The sequence below is a fragment of the Trachinotus anak genome, unplaced genomic scaffold (genome assembly GCF_046630095.1).
Source record: "Trachinotus anak isolate AG129_WGS33_773 ecotype Australia unplaced genomic scaffold, CSIRO_AGI_Tana_v1 ptg000016l, whole genome shotgun sequence".
Classification (NCBI taxonomy): Eukaryota; Metazoa; Chordata; class Actinopteri; order Carangiformes; family Carangidae; genus Trachinotus; species Trachinotus anak.
In genome coordinates this window covers 101174-122027 of record NW_027273867.1, presented here as the reverse complement: position 1 = coordinate 122027, position 20854 = coordinate 101174, and the positions used below count along the sequence as shown (strand labels likewise).

Here is a 20854-nt window from a genome sequence, read left to right as displayed (position 1 = left end):
TGCTTGAGGTCAATGGTTTTGAGGTTTTAATGTTGTATGTTGTATATTGTATGTATTGCATGTTGCTGTTTTTTATTGGATTATAAAATGTATTCCATGCCTTTTTTTTAAAACTCTTTATGTGCCAATTAAATGTTTAATTCTCATTTATTGTGATTTTCATGATCCCAAATCAATTTGGAGGTTGTGCAGCTATCGTGTGTCCACAGCAATGAACAAAATGATTTATTGAAACCTGTGTGCTAGAAGAAAAATAAGGCCAATATATTTTTGATGTATCGGCACTGGCAACTGCTTTATATGTCACTTCTGTTGTGAAATCCTCCCTAATGAAATGTATGTAAAGCCCTGATATATTTTCTAATACATGAAATCTGAAAAAAAAAACATCATCCAATGAGTTTTTTTTGTTATGGAAAGAAAAAAAAACCTCTTCAAGATAGAGAAGGACAAGGGAAAAATGTAGAAATAAATTACAACAAATATGACCTAATATGAGTGGCTAGGGTTGAGATCAGCGCCTGGGGACGGCCACAGGGGGGCGTTGCTCTCTAGGGCTAGGGCTGGGGTCAGACAGAGGTAGGTATATGGGTGAATATGGCAAAGGACTCTCAGCAGGGTTAGGGTTAGGGTTAGGGTTAGGTATATGGGTGAATATGGCAAAGGACTCTCAGCAGTTTGACTCTCATTAGCATACTAGGCCTGTGATTGGTCAGAACAGCTGTAGCTTCTGTGGAGCAGGGCGGAGGTGTGAAACTTGGTTTCTGGGGAGGTCGGCGCACCTCCAGCGGACTGCTGCCGACACCTGATGCAAATGTTGATCGTTTAGGGGGATTTCATGCTCAATGAAAGAAGTCAGAGAAAAAAAAAAGTGTCAGCAGAATGGCTTTGGGAGCACATTTCAGGCCACTTTGAGTGGACTGGGATGAGTTGGTAGTGTGGCGTTTGGCGGCGGTGCTTTGTCATGTGTCCTCTTGTCAGAAATCGCTATAGTCTGCAGATTGTAGCAGGATCTGACAGGCGCGGTCAAGTGACTTTAGATATGGCGGCGTCGTTGGGACTTCCTCTGCCACAGGAAGTGTTCCTTCAAAATAAAACGACGCAAAGCTCGACGATGGTTTGCCCAGCTCCACCGTTCTGTCCTAACAGGTGAGTGGTCAAGACGAGCCACGGCACGTTTAGTTTGTTTACAAGAGCTAGAAATGTTCATGATTTCATAAAAAAACAAATCAAATGAGGTTAAGAGTAGGCCATTTCTGCTTGAGATGAGGAAAGAGTGAGGTTTAAAAGGAATAAAAATATGAATAACACAATTGGTTGGCATTAGGCACTCTCTCCTCTCAGGTTATGTTTAGGAAAGACGCCATGTGATGGTCAAAAGAAATAAAAATAGAAATAATAAAATACCCCATACAATTGGAGAGGTCAAAGGTCAACTCCAGGTTTATTTGAGCCTGTCTAATACACTCTCCCACAGCTGTTGAAAGGAGTCCTGGCTCAGCGGTGTGAGGGACCCGTTTTCGTTTTTTATCAAAAGAAAAATGATATGATTCATTGTTTTTAAATGTGTTTTTAATTGTTTTGTGTGTGTGTGTGTGAGAGAGAAAGAGACAGAGAGTGAGTGAGTGTTTGTGTGTGTGTGTGTTTGTCTGTGAGAGAGAGAGAGAGAGAGATATGTTGGTAAAATTCCTCATCTTTTCATCTTTTCATTATTCTAGGTTGTGGCCAGCAGCAACAAAAAGAAGCGCTGCTGAGCGTGTTGGCCCAAGATGGATAGAAAAACACAATATACATGCATCAAGTGCAAGAAATGCATGCAAAACACACAGCAAGTAACTGTGCCACTCATGTGTTGTGTAGGCTTGTATGAAAAGGCAATGTGTTCAGTGGGGCTGATGTGTTGTCTAGACTGACATGGTTACTGTACAGAGTTGAAGAGATGGTAACTCTTGTGATTAGTGGCCCCGTGTCTCCATCTGTTGGACAAAACAAATCATTGCATCCACCTTGGGAAAAAACAGCAATCATTCAACCTGCAGTTACAGATCAGTAAAAAGCACTCATTTTAGCCTCAAAACAGCCCATGAAATTGAAATACAGTCAATTTAAGCCCAGCTCTAATGTTAGCTGAAGGCAAGTATTTGCTTGAGGTCAATGGTTTTGAGGTTTTAATGTTGTATGTTGTATATTGTATGTATTGCATGTTGCTGTTTTTTATTGGATTATAAAATGTATTCCATGCCTTTTTTTTAAAACTCTTTATGTGCCAATTAAATGTTTAATTCTCATTTATTGTGATTTTCATGATCCCAAATCAATTTGGAGGTTGTGCAGCTATCGTGTGTCCACAGCAATGAACAAAATGATTTATTGAAACCTGTGTGCTAGAAGAAAAATAAGGCCAATATATTTTTGATGTATCGGCACTGGCAACTGCTTTATATGTCACTTCTGTTGTGAAATCCTCCCTAATGAAATGTATGTAAAGCCCTGATATATTTTCTAATACATGAAATCTGAAAAAAAAACATCATCCAATGAGTTTTTTTTTGTTATGGAAAGAAAAAAAAACCTCTTCAAGATAGAGAAGGACAAGGGAAAAATGTAGAAATAAATTACAACAAATATGACCTAATATGAGTGGCTAGGGTTGAGATCAGCGCCTGGGGACGGCCACAGGGGGGCGTTGCTCTCTAGGGCTAGGGCTGGGGTCAGACAGAGGTAGGTATATGGGTGAATATGGCAAAGGACTCTCAGCAGGGTTAGGGTTAGGGTTAGGGTTAGGTATATGGGTGAATATGGCAAAGGACTCTCAGCAGTTTGACTCTCATTAGCATACTAGGCCTGTGATTGGTCAGAACAGCTGTAGCTTATGTGGAGCAGGGCGGAGGTGTGAAACTTGGTTTCTGGGGAGGTCAAAAGAAATAAAAATAGAAATAATAAAATACCCCATACAATTGGAGAGGTCAAAGGTCAACTCCAGGTTTATTTGAGCCTGTCTAATACACTCTCCCACAGCTGTTGAAAGGAGTCCTGGCTCAGCGGTGTGAGGGACCCGTTTTCGTTTTTTATCAAAAGAAAAATGATATGATTCATTGTTTTTTAAATGTGTTTTTAATTGTTTTGTGTGTGTGTGTGTGTGTCTGTGTGTGTGTGAGAAAGAAAGAGACAGAGAGTGAGTGAGTGTTTGTGTGTGTGTGTTTGTCTGTGAGAGAGAGAGAGAGAGAGATATGTTGGTAAAATTCCTCATCTTTTCATCTTTTCATTATTCTAGGTTGTGGCCAGCAGCAACAAAAAGAAGCGCTGCTGAGCGTGTTGGCCCAAGATGGATAGAAAAACACAATATACATGCATCAAGTGCAAGAAATGCATGCAAAACACACAGCAAGTAACTGTGCCACTCATGTGTTGTGTAGGCTTGTATGAAAAGGCAATGTGTTCAGTGGGGCTGATGTGTTGACATGGTTACTGTACAGAGTTGAAGAGATGGTAACTCTTGTGATTAGTGGCCCCGTGTCTCCATCTGTTGGACAAAACAAATCATTGCATCCACCTTGGGAAAAAACAGCAATCATTCAACCTGCAGTTACAGATCAGTAAAAAGCACTCATTTTAGCCTCAAAACAGCCCATGAAATTGAAATACAGTCAATTTAAGCCCAGCTCTAATGTTAGCTGAAGGCAAGGTTCCCTGAAGGCAAGTATTTGCTTGAGGTCAATGGTAAGTATACTGGGTTTTGAGGTTTTAATGTTGTATGTTGTATATTGTATGTATTGCATGTTGCTGTTTTTTATTGGATTATAAAATGTATTCCATGCCTTTTTCTTAAAAAACTCTTTATGTGCCAATTAAATGTTTAATTCTCATTTATTGTGATTTTCATCATCCCAAATCAATTTGGAGGTTGTGCAGCTATCGTGTGTCCACAGCAATGAACAAAATGATTTATTGAAACCTGTGTGCTAGAAGAAAAATATGGCCAATATATTTTTGATGTATCGGCACTGGCAGCTGCTTTATATGTCACTTCTGTTGTGTAATCCTCCCTAATGAAATGTATGTAAAGCCCTGATATATTTTCTAATACATGAAATCTGAAAAAAAAACATCATCCAATGAGTTTTTGTTTTTTTTTTGTTATGGAAAGAAAAAAAACCTCTTCAAGATAGAGAAGGACAAGGGAAAAATGTAGAAATAAATTACAACAAATATGACCTAATATGAGGGAAGATAAAAGTTTACCCAGCCACTGACTAGCAGTGGCCGAGTTATGCTCTCTCCATCACAGTCCCCCTGAAAGAGTGTCACCCAGCCCCCCTAAAAAAAACAAAAGGAGGAAAATAAATAAATAATTAATTTTCAGAAGGCCTGATAGGGTTAACAGTCCAAATAGAAATAGTGGTTGGTGTTAGTCAATGGTCAGGGGGATGGTTGTGTTTAGGGTTATGGTCCTGAGATTGTAGTTAGTGTCAAATTTCCTGATTGGGCTTATGGGTCCAAATGTGGTTATGATTAGGGTTAAATAGTGGATGGGGTTAAAAGTCCAAATGTGGTTGTGGTTAGGTTTAAGGTAGGTTAGGGTTAAAGGTCAAGTATGGTTGTGGTTAGGTAAAAGTCCAGAGGTGGTTGTGGTTAGGTTTGCAGTGGGGGATAGGTTTAAAGGTCCAGGTATGGTTGTGGTTAGGTATAGAATAGAGGACAGGGTTAAAGGTCAAGGTATGGTTGTGGTTAAGATTAGGGTCTAGGATTGAGATTAGGTGTCCAATTTGGTTGTGGTTAGGATTTGGGTCTAGAATGTGTTATAGAGGTCAAAGGTTAAAGTGAATTTGAGATAGGGAGAGCGCCACGCAAAGAGAAGGAGAGAGAGAAAAAAAAAGAAAGAGAGAGAGAGATAGAAAGGTGGGGAGAAAGAGAGGGGGGGGAGAGAAGGAGAGAGAGAGAGCAGGAGACGGAGACAGGGAGAGAGAGAGAGAGAGAGAGAGCGAGGGAGAGAGAGAGCGAAGAAGAGAGACAGAGAGAGAAGGAGAGAGAGAAGGAGACAGAGAGAGAGTGAGTGAGTGTGTGTGTGTGTGTGTGAGAGAGAGAGAGAAAGGGACAGAGAGAGTGAGTGAGTGAGTGAGTGTGCGTGAGAGAGAAGGAGAAAGAGAGAGAGAGAGAGAGTGAGTGTGTGTGTGTGTGAGAGAGAGAGAAAGAAACAGAGAGAGAGTGAGTGTGTGTGTGTGTGTGTGTGTGTGTGTGTGTGTGTGTGTGTGTGTGAGAGAGTTTTGTGGTTCTGCTCCTGCTGTTCCCGCACAAGGTTGCAACATTGTTGCAAAATTCAAGCAGCGAGACCTGTCTGCTCTCACTTTCCCGCACATTTTACCCTCTGTTTTGCGGGAATCGAGCTTTAGTTTCTCATACTCTGTCCCAGCTGCAAATTGCGGATGGCTGTTCCGCCATCGTGTGCCGCCTTATCAGAAACAGGTTTTTCTCCCATAGGTGTGCTCTCCTCTCCTTTTCATTTTTATGGCTTGCTTTTCCCAACTCCCCCCTCTCCACATAAAAAAAAAAAAAAAAATCCAACTCACATTTATCATTGATTACAATTGCACTGGTGCCAATGCTTCCCCTGGACAAAGGCTACACTCCAGACATTTAGTTACAATAAACTCTTCATAAAAACACAAACTCCCTCAGATCCACACTGAGGACTGGAAGAGGTCTCGAAACTCAACTTGGAGACACTGAACTCGTGACTTCAAAACACAAGGCAGGTGCAATCCAAACCACACCAAAACAGATGCAAAGAAAAGAGAAAAGGTATGTGCGACACTCATGCCTTGTTCGGTTGTAGTGTATGTGAATGTGTGTGTGTCTGTGTGTGTGTCTGTGTGTGTGAGAGAGAGAAAGGGACAGAGAGAGTGAGTGAGTGCGTGTGTGTCTGTGTGTGTGAGAGAGAGAGAGACAGAGAGTGAGTGAGTGAGTGAGTGAGTGAGTGAGTGTGTGTCTGTGAGAGAGAGAGAGAGAGAGCGAGATATGTTGGTAAAATTCCTCATCTTTTCATCTTTTCATTATTCTAGGTTGTGGCCAGCAGCAACAAAAAGAAGCGCTGCTGAGCGTGTTGGCCCAAGATGGATAGAAAAACACAATATACATGCATCAAGTGCAAGAAATGCATGCAAAACACACAGCAAGTAACTGTGCCACTCATGTGTTGTGTAGGCTTGTATGAAAAGGCAATGTGTTCAGTGGGGCTGATGTGTTGTCTAGACTGACAGGGTTACTGTACAGAGTTTAAGAGATGGTAACTCTTGTGATTAGTGGCCCCGTGTCTCCATCTGTTGGACAAAACAAATCATTGCATCCACCTTGGGAAAAAACAGCAATCATTCAACCTGCAGTTACAGATCAGTAAAAAGCACTCATTTTAGCCTCAAAACAGCCCATGAAATTGAAATACAGTCAATTTAAGCCCAGCTCTAATGTTAGCTGAAGGCAAGGTTCCCTGAAAGCAAGTATTTGCTTGAGGTCAATGGTTTTGAGGTTTTAATGTTGTATGTTGTATATTGTATGTATTGCATGTTGCTGTTTTTTATTGGATTATAAAATGTATTCCATGCCTTTTTTTTAAAACTCTTTATGTGCCAATTAAATGTTTAATTCTCATTTATTGTGATTTTCATGATCCCAAATCAATTTGGAGGTTGTGCAGCTATCGTGTGTCCACAGCAATGAACAAAATGATTTATTGAAACCTGTGTGCTAGAAGAAAAATAAGGCCAATATATTTTTGATGTATCGGCACTGGCAACTGCTTTATATGTCACTTCTGTTGTGTAATCCTCCCTAATGAAATGTATGTAAAGCCCTGATATATTTTCTAATACATGAAATTTGAAAAAAAAAACATCATCCAATGAGTTTTTTTTGTTTTTTGTTTTTGTTATGGAAAGAAAAAAAAACCTCTTCAAGATAGAGAAGGACAAGGGAAAAATGTGGAAATAAATTACAACAAATATGACCTAATATGAGGTGCTAGGGTTAAGATCAGCGCCTGGGGACGGCCACAGGGGGGCGATGCTCTCTAGGGCTCGGGTCAGAGAGAGTGTTCGTTTAAAATGTGAGTGGTCAAGACAAGCCACGGCACATTTAGTTTGTTTACAAGAGCTAGAAATATTCATGATCTCTTTCTTTCTTTCATTTTTTCTTTCTTTCTTTCTATCTTTCTTTCATTCATTCTTTATTTCTTTATTTCATTCTTTCTTTCATTCATTAATTCTTTTTTACATTTGAAACTTAAAATAAACATCATTGGTCACAGGCTTTTTGAGTGAAGGTCATTCCTGTGTTTTCTCATTCTTTCTTATTAATGAGATGACATTGCGGCCCCATACAGTCAGTAATCTTCCATCCCCTGCCCCTCAACCCAGCCCCTAGGGTTAGGGTTAGGCCCATGATTGGCTGATGGCGTTGCGGTCTTAACCAATCAGGATAAGGCACCTGGGGACGGGGAGAAAATAAAAGTCTGAGATGTGTTAAACAACACTGCATCCCCCGTCCCCGGAGCGTCCACAGCTCGGAGAATTCTGTCGTGTCCAGCCAGGTTAGTTTTTTGTCAAATTTGTTCTCACTCAAGACACTGTCTTCAATTGGGTCTAAATCTAAAATCTGATGGCATTGGTATTTACATTTTGCAACAAATGAGTGTAATACAACTGTTATCAAAGCGCTACAGCAATTGAAGAAATAGAATTGAGTGTATTAACGGCAGTGGCAATGCAGTAATGCTTTATGCTCTTCAAATTGTCAACAATGCACACTCTTCGTTATTGATACAAGAGGGGTCCCCCTCCTCCTAGAGTCAGAGGAGTCCCTCACTCTGGTTTATGAAGCCCACCTGTGCTGCCTCCTGTCAGAGCCAAAACGTTTACAGCCAGCACCCACTGCACAACAACAAGCTCACTTTTAACTTCTCTATATTTTTCACAGGAAACATGCACAGCGGCGGTAGTACCCCTGGGGAGGACATCTCTGTGAGCTCCGCTTTGGACGCGGCGGAGGAGGTGGAGGTGTGGCAGCAGGTGCTGACCGACTACCTCACACAAGAGCTTGCCAGCTTCAAATCTGTGCTTGGTGCTTTCAAGCAGGACCTCCGACACCACCTGGATGGACTGAGGGCCGAGCTCATGGCAGACGTTGGCCAGAGGTTGCAAGCCACGAGGGAGGAGCTGGAGAGGAAGTTTGCGGCAGACCTGCGCAGCCTGTATGAAGCCCACAGCAGCGGGATGATGGTGATGGAGGAGAGGATGACGGACATGGGGGGATGCCTCTCAACCAGGCTGCAGGCCCTTGAACAAAAGGGTGGACAGTTAGCTGGGGCTGGGCCAGCGACCGACCTGCGGCCCGCAGGCACGCCTGCGTCACCCGTGGATCCCGGTGCTTTCCCTTCCTCCCCTCCCTCGCCGGCCTCACAACAGCCCCAGCCCGCAGCGGGAGCAGCGCCGCTGCAGACCAGCCCCAGTGCTGAATCGCTTGAAAGCTTCTTAGAACTGGTGAGGGCGGAGAGCGAGGTTTCCATGCCCGAGGCCACGGCAGATGCTCCAGACGCTACACCTCCACCGTGCACCACCCCGGCAAAGGTCGCCACCAGCCTGGATGACCTGGAGCCCGCCATGGCGACGGCTCTGGAGCCACACATGCCCACGCGCCATTCCCTTCAAGAGAAGCTGTCTGCTCTCCAGTGTGCCTTCTTCAGCTACAAGTTTGAACAACTCGCCATCCAAGGTAAATCACAGAGACAAATGGACGTGGGTTACTTGTGTCCAGTGAATGAGTGAAATGAGGTGACATGCCGTGTGTAATTCTCAATCCAAATATTCATTTTCAGATGCAAAGGACCTGCATTTAAAGGCTCTCCGGATCCAGAGGGATGGCGCGAAAGACGACATCTGGCCTCCTGGTTGGAAACCCCGGGGAACAACATCTCTCCAGGACTTTCTGGCGGAGAAGATCAAAACCACTTTAAAAAAGAAGAGAAGGGCTTCGCAGGTGATGGAGGAGCTGAGGATGTCAGCCAAAAAGGCTCGAAAAAGCACAGAGGGACACTGTTGATGGGGATTCACGGTGGTCAGGATGTTGCACTGGTGGCACTGACACTTTAAATGTACATAAGCAAAATGTTTTTATTGGTTGATATGTTTTGGGTTTTTTTTTTTTTTAAAGCAAGGATTTGCAGACCTTTTGTTTGTTGTTTTTGTTTTTCACATTTGACTTTGACCCTTTGTACAGATTGACTATTTATTCTGTTTTGTATTTTTTCTGTGTGGTTTGGTGTGTGCCGAGTTAAATAAATAATTGTAAAGTACCACATCTGTCTGTGAATTCAGTCCTTAGTGGAAGGAGATGCACACACATCACTTACAAGAGCAAGGGGTGTTAGGAGTAGAGGCGCCACATGGAAGCCTATTTAAAGTCAGTAGCAGTATTGCAAACATTGTTATTAGGGTAGATCTTTTCATATGCCGTTGACTATTTTGTTGAAGTATGGCACACCCAGTCGAGGCCCATGAATGGGTGAATAATATCAATGAAAATGAATAATATCCAAAATGAAAAGAAATAAACACATAAGTGGATAAATAAAGTAAGAAGAACATTATAAAGCAGCCACACTGACGGATGCAATATTGTGTTCACCTTTAATCTTCCAGTTGGCAGTGGCATTTCCCTTCAAGTGTAAGAGTAGCAAAGCCTCAGAGTAAACGATGCTCTGTTCCAAGAAAGAGCACTGTAGTCAAAACCTTGCTTAGATGCAAAAGGCCTCCATCCAAAAAATACAACACACAAGCAACAGGAGCACAAAAATGCAGCACGGCACCCTCCACAATAATGTGCTGGGTTACAATCAGGGAGGCAATAATACTGCAGCTGGTACCGGTGGCTCTCTTCTTCTGTGACAGCATGTGCAGGTGGCTAATCGGGTTGGTATTTTACCTGATTTCTATCGTTCCAAATGAAGGATGAGCAGGGCCAGCATGAGAACTTTGCTGTGTGTCTGTCAGTGTCCCCCAGCTGCCAAACCTTATCATATATCTCCATCTACTGGTCAAAAGTCCAAATGCTGCCTCAGTCACAAAAGCAGAATATGCCAAAGGAATGAGGATTTCATTTGTTGCCAGCAGCATTGCCTGGGACGTATATCTGTTTCTGTCTTCCTACAAGTACAGCAGCTGCAGCTGCATGCCAGCACCCGCATGTGTGTGAGTGTGTGAGTGTGAGTGTGTGGATGTGATTGAGTAATAACGTCAGTAGTAACTGAATGAAATATATTTCTCTAAAGTCACAATGTTTTATGTAAAAAAGACCTGAAATGTACGGTGCTTTTAAACTGCTAAAACCTAGATGCAATACCCCTTCGTTATTATTATCATTATTGTTGTTATTATAGATCTTTTAAGATGCCATGTATTATTTTGTTGAAGTATGCAATAATGGAACTATAGGACCAACGGAACAATTTTGGTATTATTTCTTCATTTATCTTTTTTTGAAGTCACTGTTTAAGAGTTTAAACACAAGGTTTAGAAAGTGATTTGTGATTTATTGGTCTTAAATTGATAATTGAGTCGAGTGTCCATAGCCCTGACCTGACCTGACTTGGTTGTAAGTTAATAATCCATGACTTTGTCCGTGCCTCCACATTATTCTTGAGTCACATTGTAAGTTGTCTAACTTCTATGCACTGCATGTGTTTTGAGATCAATCATTGTAGGCTATGCTAGGTTTAACTGCCATTGAATGGCGAGAAGTAGTGGATCCCCTATAATGTGATGCAATTCAGAAGCTCATAAGTAGCTGTTTTGCTATTTCATTTCCTCTCCAGTGTTTTGCAGGTAACGAGGATGAGGAGACAGACAAATATAGTTTTGAATAGCTCACGCATTGTTTTCAAATAAAGTGATGTACTATGAATTGATATTGTCCTTGCCTCATTTCTGTTATCCCTGGACTGTGTGCATGATCAGCGTCAAATTCTAATCTTCACCGCTGCATGTGCAAGGTAATGTATCTTCATGGCTCGCATTAAGCATCCACAAGTATATAGGAATATCACTTTTAAAACATATGACATTACACTATAATCAAGTTTTGTTTTTTTTTTTTGCACACTATTAGCAATTTGGAGGTTCTGCAGTTATCATGTGTCCAAAAACAATGAACAAAAAGATTTATTGAAACTTGTGTGCTAGAATGCAAAAAATACAACAGTACAACCACTCCAACAGACAATTAAATGACATAAATGCTAAAATACAAGAATAAACAATAAATACAATATTAGGTGAAAATATATTCTATTTGAGGACAATGCTTCACATAAGGATCCTGGGCTGCTGACAGCAACAGGCCTGCTGACAGGACAACCTCAACTGTCGAGCCACTCCAAATCTTGTCCTTCCCCTCCGAAGGCTTTCCTTGTGACTCCATAGTCCCACAACAGTTCCTCACCAACCCTGATGTCTCTTTGGGCGATAAAGAGTATTGTTTCTTGTGGGCCTTCAGGAAAGTTAATGGTGTACTTCTTGGGTTTGACGTTAGGATTTTTCCTTGAATGGTTCATCCTTCTGCCATAAGTGTCCCTGTCTGGATGACATACACAGGGGAATGCAGTAGCGTCAATGCACATACCCCGGGCGCTCTCTCCCTTAAAGAAGAACAGATACCCTGATTGTGGCCTCTGTTTCCCTTCAGCTTCTGAAATGGTTGTCCCGTGATAATCGCAGATGACATCTCCTTTACTGAAGGGCATAAGTGCGATAACACCTGTGAAACAATGAATAGAAAAGCATCAGTCATTATATGCACACAGAAATATTCACTCCCTTTTAAAAGATTATTGGAATCCAAATTCTGAGTGCATTTACCTTTGCCCTTTTCCTCTCCAAAATCTTTCAAGGCCAGGCCCTTCCATTTCTGCTCAGTTATTGAGCAGATGAGGGAATCTTTGTCCTCAATTTTTTGTTGGTGAGGAACCCAGGCCTTCAAAACGTCATCAACGGTGGGTTTGTTGGTGGTCCACGTTGCCTCCTTATCTAATATCATCTGTACTCTGGCTGCTTGAGGGGGGTTGAATTTCCTGCCAACAGAATGACCTGTACGATGGAGTGCAAAAGGTAAGTAATATAATATAAATAATGCCAGTGATGAGTGCATGGGGAAAAAAAACAAAAAACTTCAATGCAACACAACTGCCTCCATTTACAAGACATGCACAGTGCTTACTCAGAATGTATTGAGTTCGCTGCCCAAGCTGAAGATCCCTCCACTTGTGGTAGTAGGGTCGGTAGTGTGGAAAACCAGCCTGTATGGACTGCTTTTTTGAAGGCGGGTCACCATTTAGTGTAACAGGGAAGGTCTTGCAGAAAGCATCCCAGTCTTGCATGGATGCGGGCGCAGTTGGCAATGATGCACTGCACAAAAGAAAAAAAGAATCTATCACACTTTCCTGTTGAAACCTGAAATGGGGGATTACTTCCAACAATAGGTGGCATTTTAGAATGCATACCTGGCCTGTCCCGGGGTTGGTTGTCCTTTCAGCGCCTCTGATTGTGATGCTGATGCAGCCACGGCATCCTCAGATTCAAGTGGCAAGTACCTGTGGTTTACATGTGTGTAGGCCAATTAGAAAGCAGAAAAAAAAATTGCTACATGTCCTAGTTTGTTTGATTGTTATGAGTACATTGTCAAATCAAAGTCTTGCAAGCTTTTTAGAGCACACTTTTGATGTAGTAATGCCAAGCACTCACTTGGCCTTCAGACGTTGTAAATCTGATGCTGGGTTGGACAGTGGGACCCCACCCTCTCCAAGGAAGAACTTGCTCTTGTCATCTTTGTTTACACTTTGTTGTTCTAAGGAAACTGGCCTGATATTGTTGAAGTAGCATTCAAACAACTCCAGAGAAACAAAGAAAAAATAATTATTATAGTATAAATCCATTCAACACATACATATAAAACCATCTCCATAAAGGAAATGCATGTTGAGAATGAATGACTTACTCCTTCCTCTTCTTTGGTTAGCGTGAAGCTCTTACATTGTGCTGTGGAACTCAACTGAATGCAAACACCGTCTGCAACTGGCTTTCGGTCAATCCAGTCTTGTACCTGCGTATATGCATGTGGGATCATGATGAAACTCTTCCAACTTAAAGTAATATAGATTTACTAACATTTGTATTATTATGATTATTATGATTATTATTATTGTGGAGGTGCTTACACAGAGTTCCATCACTGCATTTCCTGTCAGCCGATGCTCTAACAGCAGGATGGCCTCACAGTAATGTCTGAAGGTTGTAGCTGCAGTGTTAGGAATGTAATCTCCGCTGACTATCCTTTGCTGGATGTAATCAATTTCCTTCTTTGCAACGGCAAGGACGTCCTTCTTTTGAGACCTATTGCAAAAGATAACACAGTGTAGAAGGGGTCTATGCATTACTACATCAGTGCAACTGATAGTGCAGTGGTAATAAGATAATCATACCTCTGTGTTGGCTGAATTGTCAGGCAGATTTGAGGAGTGTTAGTCACTATAAATCCTCGACTCTGAAGGCGATGGCATAGGTTGACACAAGATGCTGCATCTTTGCAATACTCTTCAAGCTCCGAAAAGTCCCACACTCTGCCCTCTCTGGCAAAGATTTTCTGGGAGGTAATTGCTCTGGATGCTTCTTGCTCCCTTTCCTCTGGGGTGTTGTTTTTCATACACACCCTCTTCAGATGAGTTGCAATGGATTGTTGGGGCTTGTTGCAAAGCAGGCAGTAGACGCTGTTTCTCTCCATATGGCTCATCACTGCTTTGGTTAACAATGACAAATCTATCAATATGGGGAGAAGCATCATATCATTAGGAGAATAACATTTTTATTTTTCATTTATCTTATTTATTTATGTGTGTGTGTGTGTGTGTGTGTGTGTGTGTGTGTGTGTGCGTGAGTGAGTGTGTTTTTTTTCTTCCACTAAAACAATGAACATGGTGTACAGTGAATACATATAAAAACATTTATTCTCTAACTTGTGGGTTGGCATGTGTTGTTTCCAAATACTAATTTGCGTGTTGCAAAGTCAGGTCATCAGTGGAATAACAAACTCTCATCACATAAATTAACGTATTCAGTGTTTCCCATACATAGACCATTCTGTGTGCGCACCGCCACAGAATGGAGACCAACCGCCACAGAATGATTCTGTTTTGGTTTTTTTTTTCGTTGTTGTTGTTTTCCCTCGTCTGTGCTCTCAACGTAATATCGTTCCGTTCATTCATCTCCGCATAGCGCTCTTTCTCTGTCATTCTCGGACACACGCGGACACACACAGACACAGACAAGCGCGCATATGCCGTGTGTCAGTGGAGCGCCACATATTGCTACCTGGTCTGTGGGAAACACTGGTATTTATGCAGCAATAAATGCAAATCTACTGTAAAGAAAATGGCACTTGCGTGTTTCAGAATTCTCTTGTTTGATGTGTCCACAGCAGGATCTCCTGCTGATTTTACCAGTCGCCGGTGGCTTGCTCTGTGTAACCCCATGACAAGTGTCAGGGTTGGGGTTAGGGGGATTTCATGGTCAAGACTAAGAGGTAAAAAAAAAAAAAATCAACAGAATGGCTTTGGGAGCACATTTCAGGCCACTTTGAGTGGACTGGGATGAGTTGGTAGTGTGGCGTTTGGCGGCGGTGCTTTGTCATGTGTCCTCTTGTCAGAAATCGCTATAGTCTGCAGATTGTAGCAGGATCTGACAGGCGCGGTCAAGTGACTTTAGATATGGCGGCGTCGTTGGGACTTCCTCTGCCACAGGAAGTGTTCCTTCAAAATAAAACGACGCAAAGCTCGACGATGGTTTGTCGTTCTGTCCTAACAGGTGAGTGGTCAAGACGAGCCACGACACGTTTAGTTTGTTTACAAGAGCTAGAAATGTTCATGATTTCTTTCTTCCTTTCTTTCTTTCTTTTTTGTTTTTTGCAGTTGCAACGTAAAATAAACATAGAAAACAAATCTACCTACCAGTATCATTGGTCGCAGGCGACTTGAGTGAAGGTCATTCCTGTGTTTTCTCTTTCTTTCTTATTTATGACATTGCTGCCCCATATAATCAGTAATCTTCCATCCCCTGCCCCTCAACCCAGCCCCTATGCCCATGATTGGCTGATGGCGTTGCGGTCTTAACCAATCAGGATAAGTCACCTGGGGACGGGGAGAAAAAAAAAAAATCTTAGATGTGGTAAACAGCCCTGCATCCCCCGTCCCCGGAGCGTCCACAGCTCGGAGAATTCCGACCTTAGGGGGATTTCATGGTCAAGACTTAAAGGTTAAAAAAAAGAGAAAAAAATCAGCAGAATGGCTTTGGGAGCACATTTCAGGCCACTTTGAGTCGACTGGGATGAGTTGGTAGTGTGGCGTTTGGCGGCGGTGCTTTGTCATGTGTCCTCTTGTCAGAAATCGCTATAGTGCTGAATCGCTTGAAAGCTTCTTAGAACTGGTGAGGGCGGAGAGCGAGGTTTCCATGCCCGAGGCCACGGCAGATGCTCCTGAGCAGAAGGCCGGAACGGTGCCGCCGACCAGCCCAGACGCTACACCTCCACCGTGCACCACCCCGGCAAAGGTCGCCACCAGCCTGGATGACCTGGAGCCCGCCATGGCGACGGCTCTGGAGCCACACATGCCCACGCGCCATTCCCTTCAAGAGAAGCTGTCTGCTCTCCAGTGTGCCTTCTTCAGCTACAAGTTTGAACAACTCGCCATCCAAGGTAAATCACAGAGACAAATGGACGTGGGTTGCTTGTGTCCAGTGAATGAGTGAAATGAGGTGACATGCCGTGTGTAATTCTCAATCCAAATATTCATTTTCAGATGCAAAGGACCTGCATTTAAAGGCTCTCCGGATCCAGAGGGATGGCGCGAAAGACGACATCTGGCCTCCTGGTTGGAAACCCCGGGGAACAACATCTCTCCAGGACTTTCTGGCGGAGAAGATCAAAACCACTTTAAAAAAGAAGAGAAGGGCTTCGCAGGTGATGGAGGAGCTGAGGATGTCAGCCAAAAAGGCTCGAAAAAGCACAGAGGGACACTGTTGATGGGGATTCACGGTGGTCAGGATGTTGCACTGGTGGCACTGACACTTTAAATGTACATAAGCAAAATGTTTTTATTGGTTGATATGTTTTGGGTTTGTTTTTTTTTTAAAGCAAGGATTTGCAGACCTTTTGTTTGTTGTTTTTGTTTTTCACATTTGACTTTGACCCTTTGTACAGATTGACTATTTATTCTGTTTTGTATTTTTTCTGTGTGGTTTGGTGTGTGCCGAGTTAAATAAATAATTGTAAAGTACCACATCTGTCTGTGAATTCAGTCCTTAGTGGAAGGAGATGCACACACATCACTTACAAGAGCAAGGGGTGTTAGGAGTAGAGGCGCCACATGGAAGCCTATTTAAAGTCAGTAGCAGTATTGCAAACATTGTTATTAGGGTAGATCTTTTCATATGCCGTTGACTATTTTGTTGAAGTATGGCACACCCAGTCGAGGCCCATGAATGGGTGAATAATATAATAATAACAGGTGCGAACACGAACTGACACGCAGGGGTTGGTGTCAGGCCTGTCCCATTGTCTTTCAAAGCGGCAGTAGAACTCATTCAGATCGTTGGCCAGGCGGAAGTCGTTAATGGAGTGGGGGGGTTTGGGTTTGTAGTTAGTGATCTGTCTGAGCCCTTTCCAGACGGAAGCAGAGTCGTTGGCTGAGAACTGGAGCTGAAGTTTCTCAGAGTACAGTCGTTTAGCTTCTCTCACCGCCCTGCTAAACCTGCACTTGGACTCTTTAAACCTGTCCCTTTTAAAGTCAGTAGTAGTATCACAAACATTGTTATTACGGTAGATCTTTTCAAATGCCGTTGACTATTTTGTTGAAGTATGGCACACCCAGTCGAGGCCAATGAATGGGTGAATAATATCAATGAAAATGAATAATATCTAAAATGAAAAGAAATAAACACATAAGTGCCTGTCTAATACACTCTCCCACAGCTGTTGAAAGGAGTCCTGGCTCAGCGGTGTGAGGGACCCGTTTTTGTTTTTTATCAAAAGAAAAATGATATGATTCATTGTTTTTTAAATGTGTTTTTAATTGTTTTGTGTGTGTGTGTGTGTCTGTGTGTGTGTGAGAGAGAAAGAGACAGAGAGTGAGTGAGTGTGTGTCTGTGAGAGAGAGAGAGAGAGAGATATGTTGGTAAAATTCCTCATCTTTTCATCTTTTCATTATTCTAGGTTGTGGCCAGCAGCAACAAAAAGAAGCGCTGCTGAGCGTGTTGGCCCAAGATGGATAGAAAAACACAATATACATGCATCAAGTGCAAGAAATGCATGCAAAACACACAGCAAGTAACTGTGCCACTCGTGTTGTGTAGGCTTGTATGAAAAGGCAATGTGTTCAGTGGGGCTGATGTGTTGACATGGTTACTGTGCAGAGTTGAAGAGATGGTAACTCTTGTGATTAGTGGCCCCGTGTCTCCATCTGTTGGACAAAACAAATCATTGCATCCACCTTGGGAAAAAAACAGCAATCATTCAACCTGCAGTTACAGATCAGTAAAAAGCACTCATTTTAGCCTCAAAACAGCCCATGAAATTGAAATACAGTCAATTTAAGCCCAGCTCTAATGTTAGCTGAAGGCAAGTATTTGCTTGAGGTCAATGGTTTTGAGGTTTTAATGTTGTATGTTGTATATTGTATGTATTGCATGTTGCTGTTTTTTATTGGATTATAAAATGTATTCCATGCCTTTGTTGTAAACTCTTTATGTGCCAATTAAATGTTTAATTCTCATTTATTGTGATTTTCACGATCCCAAATCAATTTGGGGGTTGTGCAGCTATCGTGTGTCCACAGCAATGAACAAAATGATTTATTGAAACGTGTGTGCTAGAAGAAAAATAAGGCCAATATATTTTTGATGTATCGGCACTGGCAACTGCTTTATATGTCACTTCTGTTGTGAAATCCTCCCTAATGAAATGTATGTAAAGCCCTGATATATTTTCTAATACATGAAATCTGAAAAAAAACATCATCCAATGAGTTTTTTTTTGTTATGGAAAGAAAAAAAAACCTCTTCAAGATAGAGAAGGACAAGGGAAAAATGTAGAAATAAATTACAACAAATATGACCTAATATGAGTGGCTAGGGTTAAGATCAGCGCCTGGGGACGGCCACAGGGGGGCGTTGCTCTCTAGGGCTAGGGCTGGGGTCAGACAGAGGTAGGTATATGGGTGAATATGGCAAAGGACTCTCAGCAGTTTGACTCTCATTAGCATACTAGGCCTGTGATTGGTCAGAACAGCTGTAGCTTCTGTGGAGCAGGGCGGAGGTGTGAAACTTGGTTTCTGGGGAGGTCGGCGCACCTCCAGCGGACTGCTGCCGACACCTGATGCAAATGTTGATCGTTTAGGGGGATTTCATGCTCAATGAAAGAAGTCAGAGAAAAAAAAAAGTGTCAGCAGAATGGCTTTGGGAGCACATTTCAGGCCACTTTGAGTGGACTGGGATGAGTTGGTAGTGTGGCGTTTGGCGGCGGTGCTTTGTCATGTGTCCTCTTGTCAGAAATCGCTATAGTCTGCAGATTGTAGCAGGATCTGACAGGCGCGGTCAAGTGACTTTAGATATGGCGGCGTCGTTCGGACTTCCTCTGCCACATTAAATCTTTTTTACATTTGAAATTTAAAATAAACACAGAAAACAGAAATGTATCAACCACAATCATTGGTCGCAGGCTATTTGAGTGAAGGTCATTCCTGTGTTTTCTCATTCTTTCTTATTAATGAGATGACATTGCGGCCCCATACAGTCAGTAATCTTCCATCCCCTGCCCCTCAACCCAGCCCCTAGGGTTAGGGTTAGGCCCATGATTGGCTGATGGCGTTAACCAATCAGGATAAGGCACCTGGGGACAGGTTGAAAAAAAAGTCTGAGATGTGTTAAACAACACTGCATCCCCCGTCCCCGGAGCGTCCACAGCTCGGAGAATTCTGTCGTGTCCAGCCAGGTTAGTTTTTTGTCAAATTTGTTCTCACTCAAGACACTGTCTTCAATTGGGTCTAAATCTAAAATCTGATGGCATTGGTATTTACATTTTGCAACAAATGAGTGTAATACAACTGTTATCAAAGCGCTACAGCAATTGAAGAAATAGAATTGAGTGTATTAACGGCAGTGGCAATGCAGTAATGCTTTATGCTCTTCAAATTGTCAACAATGCACACTCTTCGTTATTGATACAAGAGGGGTCCCCCTCCTCCTAGAGTCAGAGGAGTCCCTCACTCTGGTTTATGAAGCCCACCTGTGCTGCCTGCTGTTAGAGCCAAAACGTTTACAGCCAGGGGGTAGGTTTGTCGTTAGTGATCTGTCTGAGCCCTTTCCAGACGGAAGCAGAGTCGTTGGCTGAGAACTGGAGCTGAAGTTTCTCAGAGTACAGTCGTTTAGCTTCTCTCACCGCCCTGCTAAACCTGCACTTGGACTCTTTAAACCTGTCCCTTTTAAAGTCAGTAGCAGTATCGCAAACATTGTTATTACGGTAGATCTTTTCAAATGCCGTTGACTATTTTGTTGAAGTATGGCACACCCAGTCGAGGCCAATGAATGGGTGAATAATACCAATGAAAATGAATAATATCTAAAATGAAAAGAAATAAACACATAAGTGCCTGTCTAATACACTCTCCCACAGCTGTTGAAAGGAGTCCTGGCTCAGCGGTCTGAGAAAAATGATATGATTCATTGTTTTTTAAATTTGTTTTTAATTGTTTTGTGTGTGTGTGTGTGTGTGTGTGTGTGAGAGAGAGAGAGAGATATGTTGGTAAAATTCCTCATCTTTTCATCTTTTCATTATTGTAGGTTGTGGCCAGCAGCAACAAAAAGAAGCGCTGCTAAGCGTGTTGGCCCAAGATGGATAGAAAAACACAATATACATGCATCAAGTGCAAGAAATGCATGCAAAACACACAGCAAGTAACTGTGCCACTCATGTGTTGTGTAGGCTTGTATGAAAAGGCAATGTGTTCAGTGGGGCTGATGTGTTGTCTAGACTGACAGGGTTACTGTACAGAGTTGAAGAGATGGTAACTCTTGTGATTAGTGGCCCCGTGTCTCCATCTGTTGGACAAAATAAATCATTGCATCCACCTTGGGAAAAAACAGCAATCATTCAACCTGCAGTTACAGATCAGTAAAAAGCACTCATTTTAGCCTCAAAACAGCCCATGAAATTGAAATACAGTCAATTTAAGCCCAGCTCTAATGTTAGCTGAAGGCAAGGTTCCCTGAAGGCAAGTATTTGCTTGAGGTCAATGGTAAGTATACTGGGTTTTGAGGTTTTAATGTTGTATGTTGTATATTGTATGTATTGCATGTTGCTGTTTTTTATTGGATTATAAAATGTATTCCATGCCTTTTTCTTAAAAAACTCTTTATGTGCCAATTAAATGTTTAATTCTCATTTATTGTGATTTTCATGATCCCAAGTCAATTTGGAGGTTGTGCAGCTATCGTGTGTCCACAGCAATGAACAAAATGATTTATTGAAACGTGTGTGCTAGAAGAAAAATATGGCCAATATATTTTTGATGTATCGGCACTGGCAACTGCTTTATATGTCACTTCTGTTGTGTAATTCTCCCTAATGAAATGTATGTAAAGCCCTGATATATTTTCTAATACATGAAATCTGAAAAAAAAACATCATCCAATGAGTTTTTGTTTTTTTTATGTTATGGAAAGAAAAAAAAACCTCTTCAAGATAGAGAAGGACAAGGGAAAAATGTAGA

The 20854-nt window shown here is 42.2% G+C and overlaps 1 protein-coding gene across 1 annotated transcript; it reads right to left on the bottom strand.

Moving 5' to 3' along the window:
* Positions 1-11404: 11404 nt before the first annotated feature.
* Positions 11405-13842, bottom strand: LOC139634212 (uncharacterized). The gene is made up of 8 exons (XM_071500525.1): positions 13523-13842; positions 13259-13433; positions 13039-13143; positions 12786-12931; positions 12545-12634; positions 12262-12449; positions 11904-12131; positions 11405-11802 (listed from the first exon to the last, which is right to left on the bottom strand). Exons 1-8 carry the CDS (start codon positions 13828-13830, stop codon positions 11405-11407), a joined length of 1638 nt encoding a protein of 545 aa, XP_071356626.1. The 5' UTR covers positions 13831-13842.
* Positions 13843-20854: the final 7012 nt, after the last annotated feature.

Excerpts from the sequence above, each read along its gene's own strand:
- LOC139634212 (XM_071500525.1), bottom strand. The coding sequence starts at position 13,830 with ATGAGCCATATGGAGAGAAACAGCGTCTACTGCCTGCTTTGCAACAAG. Across the intron at positions 12,132-12,261 it reads GCGAACTCAATACATTCTGA|GTCATTCTGTTGGCAGGAAA; the intron begins GTAAGCACTGTG and ends TCCATCGTACAG. Across the intron at positions 11,803-11,903 it reads TGGAGAGGAAAAGGGCAAAG|GTGTTATCGCACTTATGCCC; the intron begins GTAAATGCACTC and ends ATTGTTTCACAG.